This window comes from Pseudopipra pipra, chromosome 23 (assembly GCF_036250125.1).
Source record: "Pseudopipra pipra isolate bDixPip1 chromosome 23, bDixPip1.hap1, whole genome shotgun sequence".
NCBI classification, from domain to species: Eukaryota; Metazoa; Chordata; class Aves; order Passeriformes; family Pipridae; genus Pseudopipra; species Pseudopipra pipra.
In genome coordinates, this window is record NC_087571.1 from 5946969 (window position 1) to 5962101 (window position 15133).

At 55.2% G+C, this 15133-nt stretch overlaps 1 protein-coding gene across 1 annotated transcript; it reads left to right on the forward strand.

Moving 5' to 3' along the window:
• Positions 1–8195: 8195 nt before the first annotated feature.
• On the forward strand, positions 8196–14700 carry TMPRSS5 (transmembrane serine protease 5). The gene is made up of 14 exons (XM_064634385.1): positions 8196–8224; positions 9165–9402; positions 9840–9969; positions 10182–10289; positions 10537–10659; positions 11042–11177; positions 11451–11564; positions 11754–11797; positions 11933–12095; positions 12200–12378; positions 13076–13174; positions 13458–13600; positions 13942–14094; positions 14266–14700. Exons 1-14 carry the CDS (start codon positions 8196–8198, stop codon positions 14272–14274), a joined length of 1668 nt encoding a protein of 555 aa, XP_064490455.1. The 3' UTR covers positions 14275–14700.
• Positions 14701–15133: the final 433 nt, after the last annotated feature.

Consider the following 15133-nt stretch of genomic DNA (forward strand, 5'->3'; position numbering starts at 1 on the left):
CTGCTCCATCGAGTGCTGGAGAGTAACTGGAAGCCACCAAGAAGCCTGCAAGCACCAGCTCCCTTTGTATGAATTATTATAGTCTTTGTTATCTGATTGTATGGGAGGATATTTCTTAACCAGAGAAGAAAAAGCCCTCATTCCCAGCACTGTCTAAATTTCCAGTGTATAACTTTGAAAGCTTAATCATATTCTTTTCACAGTGCCTTATGGTTTATATATATTTGGGTTTTTGTTACTCTTTTATATTCACTCTTTTTGCTGTCAATTTGAGCTTAATATTATTAAAATTGCTCCGGTTCTCTCTACTTAAAATTCTGCAGCTACAGTATTTTTTTGGAAAGAAGTGCTAAGTCAAATGCTTTCTCCTGTTTCGTGTTTGTCTTTAATGACTCATTAGATCACCACCTTGGCAACTGCCAGCAGGAAGTAATAAACCTGCTGGGAGGAGCCTTGCAGGGGGTTTTGGGGGTTCAGGGCTGTGCTGGACCTCTGGGCTGGGGAGCTGATTTTTGGGTTTGGGATGTAAATCCACTCCAGAGATGGTTCCTCAGGAGATGTTGAGGGGCAGAGGGTTACAAACACCCCCCTGCTGCCCCTGCTCTTGCCCAGGGAAGGTCACATTGCTCCCTTTGCAGGGTAAAGGGGTGAATCACTGCCAGAGCCCCTCCACCCTGACCAGGTGCTGCTGGGCAGGACACAATGGATCAAATTTGACTTTTGAAGGGGAAACTGGCCCAGCAGCAAGTGCCTGCAGGTGGGAAGGCTGGTGGGATGCTCATGGCCCTCAGCTGGGGCAGGGGGAAGAGCCTCCCCTCAGCCCTGGGGGCAGAAGGTGCTGCAGAGGTGGGTGCTGGGGCTGTTTGCAGGGCTGAGGGGGGCACAGGGTCCTGGTACAGGTGCTGTGCTGGGGGCTGTCCCTGCTGCTCCTCAGGGATGTGCTGTGCTGGTGTCACTGGGATGGGGGAACAGGGCTCTGCCACCCCTTTGGGGCAGGAATCCGTGGCTGTGTGTGCTGTGTCCTCTGGCCTTATGGAAATGTGTTTTTTTCAGAGGGTGACAGTAACAGTGTCCCTGCAAGAGCAGCTGCTGCCCTTTCCCCGGGGTGCTGGGGACAAAAACCAACATGACAAACACCCCAAGCCTTTGTTTGCTGCCTCCCTCTCACAGCGACTGACAAATCCCGCCGGGGTGAAGAGGAAGGAGACAAACGTGTCGGTGAGTTTGGGCAGCCCTGGAGCGTGGCTCTGAGAGCTGCCTGGCTGCAGAGCACAGCCAGGGTCCTCCCCGGGTGGCAGAGGGACAGGGGTGTCCAAAATTCCTTGTGCAGCTGCCTCTCTGCTGCAGGAAGGAGCAGCTCCCAAAAGCATTTGTAAGCACGGATAAAGAACGGGTTTTTTTCCTTCCTTGCCTGCAAACATGGGGCTGACTCATCATCTCGCAATGACAAAAGCAAAAGTTTCCTTGGCACTGGGAAAAATGATGTTTTCTTGCGTGTGCAAACCACCTCTTTGTAATTCTGGGGTGAGAAAACGAGCTTTAGGCTCAAACACAGCAACTTTGTTCCAGTGTTGTGCTTTTTAAAACTTGGTGTTGTAACCCAGTGAGTAAAGAACGGGAGGACCCGAGGGCTCCCATTTAGGGTGGTTGTTTTCCCATTTAGGGTGGTTGTTTTCCCATTTAGGGTGGTTGTTTTCCCATTTAGGGTGGTTGTTTTCCCATTTAGGATCATTCTTCCTTGGCTGAGTCACACAAACGGGATAAGATAAGAGGAAAATGGTTGATGCTCACAGGTGTTTGGTTTCCTCCCTAGCTCAGTACTTTTCAGAGTAATTATATAAGAATTATTTGTTAATGTTCTTATTACAAGTGTGGTGTCACTGCGTGCTTTTATCAGCGCTGGGTTGTGGTGATGGGGAAAAAAAAAAAGTTTAAGAAGATAAAGGGTGGGGGTAAAGCCAAGATGCACTGAGTGGAGTCGGGAGATGATGTGTGCTGTTGTCCCCCCAAAAAACCCCTGTGGCACTGATGAACGTGTTTGCTACCAGGGCACTCAGGGAGGGAAGGGGAGAGTTCCTCGTTGCTCCCCCCGGGCTGCGGGTCACTGCTGATGTTTGCCATCTGCATCCCGCTCTCCCCGTCTCACCGCGTGTCCTGCTGAGCAGCACAAACCCCGGCCCGGGGCTCAGCTGCCGCTGGATGCAGCCCCGCACCTGAGGCAGAGGGGAGGGCAGCGATTAGTGCCATCCACGAGTTCCCTTTGCCAGCTCCGATTGCTCACTGAGCAGCTTCCAGCTGACAGAGTTCGGCTCCTCGGCCCTTTTTGGTTTTTTACCTCTGTGACAGGATTTCCCTTCCTTCCTTAACTGTGCAGTGAAAGGAAGGTGCCCCTGTCCCGTGTGAACAGGGCTGAGGGGTGCTGGTGTGTGAAATAGGGGGATGCTCCAAGTGTGGCTCCTGCTTTTTCCCCCCCAAAAAAGTGTTGCTGAGTGAGGGAGTGCCGGGCAGAGAAGAAGGAAGGCTCCCAGCACAGAGCCCTTGGTGTGAAACCAGCGCTGGAATGGGCAGTTCAGAGGGATCTGATCTCTGCTTCCACAAACCATGGGGGTGGGAAGTGTCTGACAGGCAAAGGAAAGAGCAACAGGAGCTGGGGAGGGCAGGGAAGTGGAGTCAGTGCCAAGGGAGTTTTGTCAAGTTGAGAAATGTCCTTGTTGCCTTCAAATCTCTCACTTAATGAGAGCCCTGAGTCCTGAAGAGGAGCTTTCTCCTGGAAAACAGCTCAGTCCATTTCAGGAGGGTAAATTGGGCTGATCTGCACCCGAGATAATAAATAGGTACTGCAGCAGTTCTGGAGTGAAATCCCATTTCTTTTCCCTTCCCCAGCTGGCAGGGACAGCTTTGTAAATCTGGTGGTTCCTGAGCTGCAGAAGGGCTGTGTTTGCCAAACTGCTGCACGAACAAATGAAGTAACAAGAGAAAAGGGAATTTTTTGTTGGAGCTCCCTTCGGGGAGGCATCAAGGCCACTGCTTTAAAGTGCTGAATAACAGCCTCGTGTGAGTTTATGGGAGGGAATAAATAAGAAAGGTGAAGGAAAGGTTATTTTGGAGTTTTACTCCCCCAAATATCGTTCCTTGGAGCATTGCTGCTGGGCCTGGCACTGGTAAATGTGGCATGAGGGGGGTGAATTCTGTGTCTGGATGCATTAGAGATGTTTCACTTTGTAGCCTGGAGAAATGCAGATGAATTCCAGGTGGGAAGGGGTTCCCTGGTCTGAACTGAGATGTCAGGGTGTGAGGGGGCAAGGGGAAGCAGGCTGGTCCAGGGGGCTGCATTGGACCTGGGCAGGAGCTCTCTGATGTGGTTTTTTTTTCTCTTTAACTGAATTTATATTTTGTAAGAGCTTTTAATACTTTTGTAATGGCTGTCAGCATATTTATTTACGTAAGTAGGGGCTGTGATTACAGTGAATGAAAATGTGTAATTATTTAATTAGGGCCCATAATGAGGCTGTGTGAGTGAGCTTGAGGCAGATGCTTTTGGTTTAACAGCACTAGCCATGACTTTGTGCCCTGTTGTGGAGGGGAAGAAAGTCATTCTGAGGGTACAACAAGGAACTGAGTACAGGAAAAATGATGCTGCTGGCTGGGGAAACCTTTATTTCTGCTCCTAAAGAGGAAGTTGGGTTTAGTAGCCTCTCACTCGAATATCTTGCAGGCAAGGCTGGCAGGAACATCCACCCACTCCTGGATACACCTTTTTCTTGCTGAGCTGAACAGTGACAGATTTCCAAGGAATGTTGGCAGGTTAACTGTGCAGAGAAAGCAGAGGCTCCCCCTGAGTGCAGGGAGTTAATTTTATCGGGTGTTTAGCAGGCTCTGATGGCAGCCCAGGGACCTGTACATCTTCACAGGTGGATAACTCTCTGGCAGGACCTTGATTGCAACTCGATTTTCTACCTTATAGACCCAAAGCCCTGCCAAGGATGTGTCCCCTGGGGAGCACACGATGCAGAAAGGTTCTCCAAAGGCAGTGTGCTGCTTGGGCTTGAGAAAGAGCCAGCAATGGAAAATTCTGCTGCCCCTGGCATGGACTTCAGTGACCCCTCTGGGAGCAGGGCAGGGAGTGATTTTGGGGCAGGTAAGGCCACGCCCTGCAGGTGCCTCTGTGGATGCTGCAGAGGGTGAGGTGGGCACAGCCTGGCTTTGGGCAGCCTGAGGAATGTTCCTTTTCCAAATAAGCCCACGTTGGAGAGCTTTTGCTGGAGGAAATCACAGCCAGCACCTGCTTTACTGATGTGGCTGTTCTGGGGTGAAATCCTGGGAGAAAAAAGCCCAGAACAGGGGCAGGGGTTCAGGAAAAGCATCTGCTGGAACTGCAGCTCTGACAGCTGAGGAACGTGCCTCTGAGCCCTGACTCTCCCGTGCCCTTGGGGAGAGGAGAAGCTGATGGGGTGGCAGCTCTGTGCCAGCAGGCTGAGGGCTCTGCAGCTCAGGCAGATTCCTCACTGCTGGATTTGTTCAGGCTGGAGAGTTCCCTGCAGGGGGAGAGCAGGCAGGGACTCACACACACCCCTGGGTTTCCTCTTCAGCCCCTTGGCAGGGCAGAACGTGAGGACCAATGTAAGGATCACCTGAATTTGCCCCTGGTGGGCTCAGGACAGTCCATGGCTGAGAAATGGCTGAAAACTCCCGAGCTGGGGTGTTTGCTCTTGGTATTTTTGTTTCTGCTGGGGAAGGGGTTGGGCAGGGCAGGTTCAGCTCCCTGCTGCCAGCACGGGGTGTTTGTGCTGCCCAGGCAGGACCTGGCAGCCCTTCCCCACCGTGACATCAGCGTGACTTCATCGGGGCTGCAGCACAGGGCAGGGGCTCCCATAGCTCACAGCCACACGTCAGCCTGCCTGTCTGGGCTGGGATGTGAGGCCAGCCCGGGTCACAGCCTGTCTCTGCTCCTCTCTCTGTGCCATCTGCAGAGGCAAACTGCTCCCAGCACCGTCCCACTGCCACCCCGAGGGCACTGCCCTGCAAGGGGGGTGGGTATAACCAGTGCCATCCAGTCTCCTGAAGGCCTTTCCCTTTTCCCTTCCTGGGATTTGGGTCCTCAGCAATTTGCAAGGGCAGAGAGTCAGCTGGCAGTGATAGAAGGACCTGTGTTTGGAAATGGGAAAGAAGGAGCACAATATTAATTGCTCCTTAACAATTATTCTTCTCTGCCTTGTCTCCGAGGAGAAACCCCTTGGGAGAGCTTTGTGCTGGAACATGATGCAAACAATGAAGAAGTTTTATCCCTGACATCTCTAAATTCTCCATTTAGGGCGTGATGGATGAGGATCCAGCCCTGCTCTGGCTGTGTCCCCTCTGGAGAAGCACAAACACACCAGATAACTCACAGTCACCCCTGTCTGCTTTTCCCTGGGAAGCACAAGGTGTCTGAAGGAAGTGACAGTCACAAGAGAGACCTCCCAGACATGGGAGGGCAGGGAGGTCTGTGCCTTCACAGGACCTGGGAATTGTCACCCTTTCCCTTGGAAGTCCTGGTATTTGCTTGTCTGGAGCCAGAGCCTGTGGGTCCTGCAGTGTCTGAGGCAGGGCTTGTGCCCTGCCCTGGGCCTGGGGAGGCTGAACAGTCCCTGCAGAGAATTGCCTCTGAATTGGCCCTGCCTGCCTCACGTGGTGCCAGCTGCTTTTTAAATAAATTAGTGTATGGGGTTATAATAGTTCCTCTATTCGATTCCTTCTGGAGAGAAAACTAGTTTTCCTGAGATTGCCTTCTCAACTCCATAATCATTACACAGCAAATTGCCTCGGGAAAGAGGCTGGAGCAGGGCAGTGGATGGGTTCTGCTCTGCCTGTGCCTCTGTGCTGCAGTGGGAGGTGGATCAGGCAAATGAACTCATAAATTCCCTTCCTTCACGTCAGCACATCCCTCTGTCTGAGGTGAGGGGGGCTGGAGGCTGTTTGGGAGCTTATTATTCATTTTTTATATTTTTTTTCTTTATTTTGACCACAGCATCACTGCTGGGAAGACACAATCCAGGGTACATCATCCCTGATGAGATCTGGCAGGCTGCTGCCGGGACCAGGCAGGTCTTTAGGCTGTTGCTTTTGGCCATTTCTCTCATTACAGGCTTCCAGCAGCTGCCTTATCTCATGGAGAGGCACTTCCATTAGGTAGGAGAGGAAGGGAAGGAAGAAGAAATGAGGTAAGGAAGGAGATGGTCCAGGAGGGAGAACAGGCAGGAGAAGCTGTGAACTCCAGCTCCTGGATTGAATCAATGCCCATTTCTCATGTGCTGCCCCTCTCTGCCCCAGTTGTTGCTGAGCCCTTTGCTTCAGCAGCCTGGAGCACGAGACTGAATGTGCTTGTGTCCTGGCTCCAGCCAGTCCTGCCTTTCTCTGGCTTTACTTGGCTGCTTTTATGGGGTCTGCTCTCCTGGAGCCCCTCTGGGGTGAGGGCAGAGGGTTTGGGGCTCCCGGGGTTCTGCGCTGCTCGTCTGCGACTTCCCACTCGGTGGGGAAGAACCCAGACCCTGGTGTCCCTCAGAGCACACAGCTGGGGAAAACAGGCTGGTTTTCAAAGGGAAAACTCGCTGGGCACCAGGTCAGGAGCAGAGCCCTGGCAGCCTGGGGCAGGAATCCAGCCAGCACTGCTGGCAGCTCCCAGCCCTCCTCACACCCCAACTGCCCTGTGCTCCCCCAGGGCAGTGAGCTGGGATGGGAGCACTCAGGGAGTGCAGGGAGGGCTTTAAAAAGCCTCTCCTTGAGGCAAAAGCAGCAACAAGAGATGCTTTAAAGCTGGTAAGTGAAACTCCCTTTTTGTTTGTTTGTTTGTTTTTTTCCCCAGTGCTGTTTTGGAGGCTCAGGGTCCCTCTGGCTACATCAGGTTTGGGTTGGAAGGGACCTTAAAACTCATCCAGTTCCACCCCCTGCCATAGGCAGGGACACCTTCCACCAGCCCAGGTTGCTCCAAGCCCCGTCCAACCTGGCCTTGGACACTTCCAGGGATCCAGGGGCAGCCACAGCTTCTCTGGGCAACCTGTGCCAGGGCTTCCCCACCCTCACAGGGAAGGTTTTTTTCCTTATATCCAGTCTGAACCTCCTCTCTGTCAATCTGAAACCACTCCCCCTTGTCCTGTCACTAAATATCTTGTAAAATATCCCTGGAGAAGAACTCAGCTTTTGTGTGGGAAAGGATGGAGCCATCAGCATGGGCAAAACCAGAGAATTAAAGCAGGTGAAGCTCAGTAACTGGCTGTTAAAGGTGATTTGAAATCCTCAAATTGGGACTTTGGAGAACAACATCAGGGGGAGGTGTTGAATGCACCGTTTTATGTGCCAGTTATTGACCCTCTCTTGCTAATCTCAGCAGAGGAACTGGAGACAATTTGTGCTTGTTAGAGCACGGGGCCAGAACCCCTCCCTCCCCAGGGCAGCCCCTCACCCTGCTGTGCACAGGCACGACCTTGCCAGCCTCGGGGTTACGGCAGCAGGAGACAACATCTGGCTGCTGGCTCCTCAGCTGTGCTCTGCTCGCTGCTCCCCGTGGGAAAGGGGAGCTTGTTTCAGTGGGAATAAGTCAGAAAAATGACAAAGGGAATGTCTTATGCTTCACAGCATCTCTGCAACGTGCCAGGTATCCCTGCACCACGGGCACTTCAGCAGCTGCCAGGGTCTGTTGTCACTGTCGCTTCTCCTTCCCTTCATTTTTCTGCAGAACCGCGGAAAAATGGTGAAAACTGGGAGGGAAAAGCTCTGCTGCTGTCCCCCTTCCTCCCTTTTTCATCTGTGTGCCAGTGTTTAATTTGGAAAGCTCTCTCAATTCAGTCACTGTTTTCTCATTGCAGGCAAGCAGGATGGGTAGAAATATTGATCTTCTTTTAATGAGTTTTAAAGGGAAAAGTGAGCGTGACTCAGAGCAGGGAGGCAGCTTGGGCTGGGGGATGTGTCTTTATTTTTCACCTGCTCCTGGTGTCTCCTTTTGGAATCTGCTCTGGTTTATCCTTTCCCCTGCCTGGGCTGATCCCTGCTCACTGGGGTTTGTTGCAGTGAAGGTGTTTTGTTTGTTTGTTTTTTGTTTTTTGCTGGCTGTGCTCAGATCTTCAATTAACTTTTGCCTCTTCATTTGACTTTTGCCAGGTTTGGTTTCCTGGCAGCCTCGGGGCATGGGATGCTCAGAGGGGAGATGAACTGAGGCTGGGATGGTCCTGGGCTGGGAGCAGCAGCCGGGGTGAGTCCTTCCCCTCCTCTGTGCCCAGAGCAGCAGAGGATGCTCAGGCTGGATCCTGTGCCTCTGCTGTTCTCTCCCACTGGTGCTCCAGCACCACCTACAGTCCTCCCTGGGTTGAGGAGATGCTCCAGTGCCACTGGGCACAGCACGAGTAGGAAAGGCTCAAGCTCAGCCAAGCTGTGCCTTGGGGGGTATTTGCAGCCCTGCCTGGTGCTTTCTGGCCTAAACACGATGTGGGGGAGCCTGGAGAAAAAAATCCAAAACCCCCTGTTTTCACCCCAGCTGCCCAGCACAGGGTGGGGTTGTGCCACCACCCCTCTGGTGCTGTTTGGGGACAGCACGAACCTGCAGTCACAAAACCCTGGCAGGAGTTTCCTTGATTAAACAGCATTAAAAATTCATTGGTGACCTGAGCAACGAGCCATCAGCTGTATCTTTCAGGGGTGGAGAAGGGTGTGAATAAGAAAAGTCCCTCTTTCATGGGAGAGCCCTTTCAGTCTGATTCTCCTTTTGTTTTTGGGGACTGGCAGCACCTCGGGCGTGACGACTGTGGTGGAGCATCCCCTGGGTCAGAGGAGGATGAGAGGATGCAGCAGCACAAGGCATTTCTGTTCCACCAAGAGCTCTGCACTGGTAGGAAAAGCATCTCCTGCCCCACCATGGCCCAGGCAGCAGCCAAGCCACGGGTTGGAAACTCTCCCCCTCCCGTGGGGCCCCGGCATCTTTCAGCAACAACAAATTAGGTGGCAAAGCAGCAGCTGAGCTGGGAGCTGCTGCCTGACCTTTGCTGCTCTTGGTGTGCTACAGCAAAGGCTGCAGGGAAGATCCAGCACCTGGGCAGGTGGGGCTGTTTCCCTGGGATCTCTGGGCACGTGGGGTGGGGAGGATGCCCCTGAGGGACAGGAACCCACCAGCCCTCACCAGCACGTCCCTAATGCAGCCTGTGGGCAGGAGAGTTGTCCTTTACATGTCACAGCTGGCAGGCACTTGGCTGGAGATGTGGGGATGATAAAAAGCAGCTCCAGGCTCTTTTCTGTTCTTTCCCCAGCCTAGGATGTTCTGTTCCTCAAGGTGCTCAGAGCCAGCAGGGCTGGCTGGAACTGCAGCCCCCCACTCACACTGAAAGCCTGGGCACTGCCACTGCCCCTCAGCAGCACCTGGGGCTTCTCATATGGCAGGTAATGGGGGGGGGAAAGGGGGGCAGCAGGTGGGAGACGGGTTTGAGAGCTGAGGCAGCTCCAGAGCTGCTGATCCTGCTGGGAGAGGCACCAGGGAGGGATGGGAGCGTTCCCTTGGGGCTCCCCAGCCAGAGCAGCTCCTGGGAGCAGGGGATGGAGGGGTGGGACAGGGACAGCTGGATGATCCCCCCACCCCTGTGAGGGCCCTGTCAGTGGGGGAAGGGGGGTTTTGGAACCAGGAGTCCCTGGAGCGTGGCCGCTGCGCATGCACCGTGTCGTGCCGGGAACCCGAGCTGGGTCACTGGAGATCCGTGTGCTTGGCTCCCACAGCTCTGCTCCTGCTGCCATGGTGAGAGGGGATTCCAGAGCTTTGTCCCCTTCTACCACACCCAGCCTTTGGCACTGATCCTCTCCCTGAACTCTGCTCCTCTCCCCAGAGTCCAGACTCACCCGAGCGGGTTCCCGACAACCCAAACGGCATCGAGGACGCCGTGCACAGCCCAGGGAGCCTGGCAGCCAAGCCAAGGAGGGGGGCACAGGGGACACAGCCCTCCCTGGGACACGTGGGTGAGCTGTTTGTGGGTTTTGGGAATGGGGAGGGTGCCCTGAGCCTTGAACTCCCGCAGAATCCACAGCCTTAGCTCAGCTCCTCCCGGCACTGCGGGAGCGGAGCACTGAGCCCTAAAAACTGGTGCCCAGTGACCCAGGGGCTTCACCAGGGCTTGGGAGAGCTGTGAGAGGTGGGCAAACCACACTGATCCTCTGTCCCTCTTTTAAAGATCCTGCTGAGGCATCTTTTGGGACTCTCTGCACCCTCAGGAGGCTGTTCCTGCTGCTCGGGGTCGCGGGGCTGCTGGCGGGGACGGCGGCTGGGACGTGGCTGCTGGGTCAGTGTGTCCCCAGGATGGCCCTGCTGCGAGTTTGGGGCATCAGCATTGGGGGGGTGGTGATGGGAGCTCCTTGGTCAGTCAGCTGTGACTTGGGATGGAGAGATGTGTGTGGGCTCTGCTGCGGTGCCAGAGAGGCTCATTCCCCTCTTCCAGTGGCACTGCAGGAATGTCCCCAGTGTCGTGCATCCTGGGTGCTGCCCAGGCTGTGTGGGTCCATGTGCACCCCCTTCTCTGTTTCCCGCAGTGAAACACCTGCAGGAGGCTCACCCAGAGCCGGGGTCCCCCCCGCTGCAGGAGCCGGATGCGATCCCAGCGTGCGGTGACGGGGAAGAGGAAGAGCCCGTGGTCCGGGGGGCTCCCAGCACAGGTTTGTGTCTTTGCTTGCTGCCAAAAAGGGTGGGGAGAGGGCTTCTGCCAAGCCCAGGAAGAACAGAAAAGGAGCTCTTTAAGAACAAATATCTCCTGCTGACCCACTAGCTGCATTTTGCAATTGTTTTACTTTTCTTCTAAGTCCTGCTGCTTCCCCCAGAACTGCAGCTCCGTTGCATGGGGGGATCCCACAGCAAAGGCAGCTCTTGCAGGGCTCCTTTGCCTGGGACCACCCAGTGACCGGGATCACTTGTAGCTTCCAGTTGCTCCAGTGGCTTTTTCTGGGGGTTTGGGTGGGTTCTTCTTGCTGTAGCCATGTGTGACCTGCACAGAACACTGCCAAGGGGACTCACAGGTTGTCTTTAATGGAATGGCTGTAGTGTCTTTCAGAATAAACACGGCAAACTCCCTGCTGGAAGCTCAGCTGGAAGGACATCCTGGCTGGCTCCTGGTGTGCCATGAGGGCTGGAATGGCTCCCTGGGCACCCTGCTCTGCCAGCAGCTCGGGTACCTCAGGTGGGCACGGCAGAGGCAGCTGCTTGGGCCCCTGTTTGCCCTGTTCTGAGGGGGATGATCTTGGCAAAAGCAGGAGATTGAAGGCTGGGGGTTTGTCAGGGCAGCAGGTGGAACCTGGGACTTGGGATGACCCGGGGACCTGCAAGAACAGCTCCAGAAGACCCTCCCTGCCCAGAGGTTCATTCCCAGCTGCCAGAGCTGCAGGAGTGTTGTTCCCATGGCAGGGTCACATTCCTGATCCCCTTCCTGGGGCAATTCCCCTTGTTTTTGCAGAATGACCCATCAGAAAGGAGTGAACCTGACGGATGTCAGGGTGAACGAGGAGCAGCAGTTCCTTCGGGTCAGACCCCACCAGGAAGGGAGCCTGGAAGACTTGTGGCAGGTCAGGTAAGGGCAGCTCGGAGTTGGCTGAAGCCTTTCAGGCTTAAGAACACAGCAGACTGTGCAGGTGCTGTGCAGTAAACAGCCCCTTTGGGAAGTGCTGCAGCCACCCTGGGGCTCCCCAGTGCCCCAGGGATTTTGGTTGCTGTTTATCCTGCCCAGGAGGATTTGTTCCTGCTGTTTCTCTCTGCACAGGAGCAGCTGTGGATCGGGGCGAGTCGTGGCTCTCAAGTGCTCAGGTGAGCGATTCCCTCTTCTCCTACATCCCCAGGATCTCTGCCCAGATCCAGCAGCTTCTTTCCTCCCGTTCCACCCGCTCCCCTCGCCCTCCAGCGAGAGGATGTGGGGCTGGAGCCCGTCCTAACCCCTTGCAGAGTGTGGGCTGCCCCCCGGGGCCGTGCGGGTGGTTGGGGGGGCAGATGTGCCCCCTGGGCGCTGGCCCTGGCAGGTCAGTGTGTGCCAGGGCTCCCAGCACCGCTGTGGGGGCTCGGTGCTGGCACAGGAGTGGATCATCACGGCGGCTCACTGCGTGCACAGGTACCCCCAGGCCCCCCATACTCACCCTGCTGTGCCCCCAGCCCTCAGTGCCCGCTGCCCTCAGGTCAGGGCACACTGTGTTCTGTGTTTTGTGTTCTGCTCAGCTCCAGGAGGCTCCAGGGCTCTGCCTGGCGGGTGTTTGCAGGGATTGTCACCCACGGCTCCCTCAGGCAGGAGGCCGGGGTGCCAGTCCAGGAGGTTGTTCCCCACCCGCTCTACAACCACAACAGCCTCGACTACGACATCGCCCTCATGAAGCTGCAAGTGCCCCTGAATTTCTCAGGTAAGTCGTTGTGTCTTTCTGTGGAGTTGTCTGTCCTGTCCCACCGTGAAAAGCTGCCCAAAAACGAGCCTTTTCTGAACCTGCCCCTTCAGAGCAGCTCTTACAGAATCAGAATCACAGAATGGTTTGGGTTGGAAGGGACCTTAAAGCTCATCCAACCCCCTGCCATGGACAGGGACAACCTTCCCAGGTTGCTCAAAGCTCTATCCAGGCTGGCCTTGATCCTCAGCTGGCTCAGAGATGTCCCATCTTCACATGGGATGCCTTTGGCCGCCTCGACTCGGACGCCGAGGTGCCAGCGGGTAGACCTGGTGTCCGAACACGGGGGGTAGACCTGGTGTCCGAACACGGGGGTAGACCTGGTGTCTGATCTGGGTGGGTAGACCTGGTGTCCGAACACGGGGGGTAGACCTGGTGTCCGAACACGGGTGGGTAGACCTGGTGTCCGAACACGGGTGGGTAGACCTGGTGTCCGGGTTAGGCGGGTAGACCTGGCGTCCGAACACGGGGGGTAGACCTGGTGTCTGAACCGGGCGGGTAGACCTGGTGTCCGAGCGCAGTGGGTGGACCTGTTCTCTGGGCTCATGGAGTGGACCTGCTCTCTGAGTCGGGTTGAGGGCTCTGCAGCCCTTCCCTGGCTGCTTCTGGTAGAGCTGTCCCTGCTGCCTTGGCACTGTCCCTGTTCCCTTCTCCCCAGCTGCCATCCGAGCTGTGTGCCTGCCATCTTCCCACCAGGACCTGCTCCAGGGCACACAGTGCTGGGTCTCTGGCTGGGGCTACACCACCCCTGACCAAGGTGAGCTCCCACCCTGTCCCTGTCCCCCAGCACTGCCCTAGACTTTCCTCCTGCTCCCCACTGCCCCATCCAGCCCCTTCCATTCCACATGTGAGCTTCCAAATGCACCCCCTGCCCTCGTCCCACCCCTGCTCCAGCAGCCTGCACCCCACACCCACAGCTCCTGTGGCCATGAAGTAATCCCAATTCCCTATCTCTGCCTTCCCCAGCTAGTGCTCTGCTCTCCCCTGCTGCTCCCTGCAGACCTTGTTTGTCCCTCTTGGCCCCTCTTTGCCCATCCCAGCGCAGGTGGCCGGGACGCTGAAGGAGGCCCTGGTGCCCCTGATCGGGACCCGGAGGTGCAACAGCTCGTGCATGTACCCGGGGGAGCTCACTGCCAGGATGTTGTGTGCCGGGTACCCCCGCGGGCAGGTGGACGCGTGCCAGGTAACACTGGGAGCGGTGGGAATGCTGGGGGTGCATGGATCCACCTGCCAGCCTCCTGTGTGGCTGAGGGAACACGGCCAGCTGGGCCACAGCAGCCTGGCGAGGTCCTTGGGGAGGCAGGCTGCCCGATTTTGGATGTCCCACCCCCGGGAGTGTCCAATTTGTCCAACTGGATGGGGCTTGGAGCAACCTGGGCTAGTGGAGGGTGTCCCTGCCCATGGCAGGGGTGGGTCTGGATGAACTTTAAGGTCCCTTCCCACTCAAACCAGTCTGGGGTTCTGTGACCTGCCTGACCTGCCCGGGGGGCAGAGCAGCTCCCTCAGCCCTGGCTCTGCCCCCAGGGGGACAGTGGGGGCCCCCTCGTGTGCTGGGATGGATCCACGTGGCGCCTGGTGGGGATCGTCAGCTGGGGCCAGGGCTGTGCTGAGCCCAACCACCCCGGGGTCTACACCAACGTGGCCCAGCTCCTGCCCTGGATTCACCAGGTCACTCAGGTAAGCCCTGGTGTGTGCCCAGCCCGCCCTACAGCCCTGCATCTTCCTTAGACAAACCCCAGTGCCAGCATCCCACTGAACTCTTTGTGTCACTCCCCTTGACCCATGAGCCTCTGGGACAACCTCTTCTATAGCACTGATTCCTCTTTCTGTTTTCTTTTTATTTATTAGATCTACTAGAAATCAGGCAAGGAGGGACTGATTCATCCTGTCACTGTAACCTGAACAGAACCCCAAACATGCTCAGTATAAATAGTTTATTAAAGAAAATAGCAAATTACATTTCTGTGAACAATAAACATGGGAGAAGTGGTGCTTTTCAAAACAGGTGGTTTTTTTGGATTGCTGTGTGTAAAGGGACAAGGGGTCCTATGAGATGTCAGTGTATGGGCAACACTCTCAGCCTTTGGGTGAATCACTTGGAGGGGAAGAAAAGAAACAGCTGAGTTTTGAGTGGCAGATTCTGCTTCAGTATCTCCCTTCTCTGCTGCATTCCCATGTGCTGGGCTCAGTCTAACTGCCCATTAGACTGGACTTCCCTTTCCCCACATCAGTTAAACCAGAGCAGAAGGGTTCTGCAAGGACTTGGGTGACACAAGTCAGGGCCTCAGGCCCTGCAAAAATGCTTGGAATGGGAACAGAAGTTGGACAAATGAAAAGGATACAACAGGAGATAACAGATTAAAAATACCAAGTTCTGTGACTGAAACTTTAGTGAGCACGACAGGGCAGGTAGAACTTTGCTCCACGTGTGCAGCATCTTGGCCTCTGGGCTAATTTAAGTGAATGCTCTCAGTGAGTTTTTCAATTAAATTGGGTGAGAAATTTCTCAAAATCTAAACCACAGCCTTTTGTGACTGAAAAAGACAATGCTACGAGTGCACCTTTCATTCCCTTTTTGCATTGGTTTACACTTCTATCACTGTTCTTAAAGGACAGAAAATATAATACCAGAAAGACACCAGAGCTACCCAGTTCACAGCCAACAAAAACACAAAGGAAGGAGCTAAACTGGCTTCTACAGCTGGTAAAGCGAGAC

Excerpts from the sequence above, each read along its gene's own strand:
- TMPRSS5 (XM_064634385.1), top strand. The coding sequence starts at position 8,196 with ATGGTCCTGGGCTGGGAGCAGCAGCCGGG. Across the intron at positions 10,660-11,041 it reads CCGGGGGGCTCCCAGCACAG|TGTCTTTCAGAATAAACACG; the intron begins GTTTGTGTCTTT and ends GAATGGCTGTAG. Across the intron at positions 12,096-12,199 it reads GCGGCTCACTGCGTGCACAG|CTCCAGGAGGCTCCAGGGCT; the intron begins GTACCCCCAGGC and ends TGTTCTGCTCAG.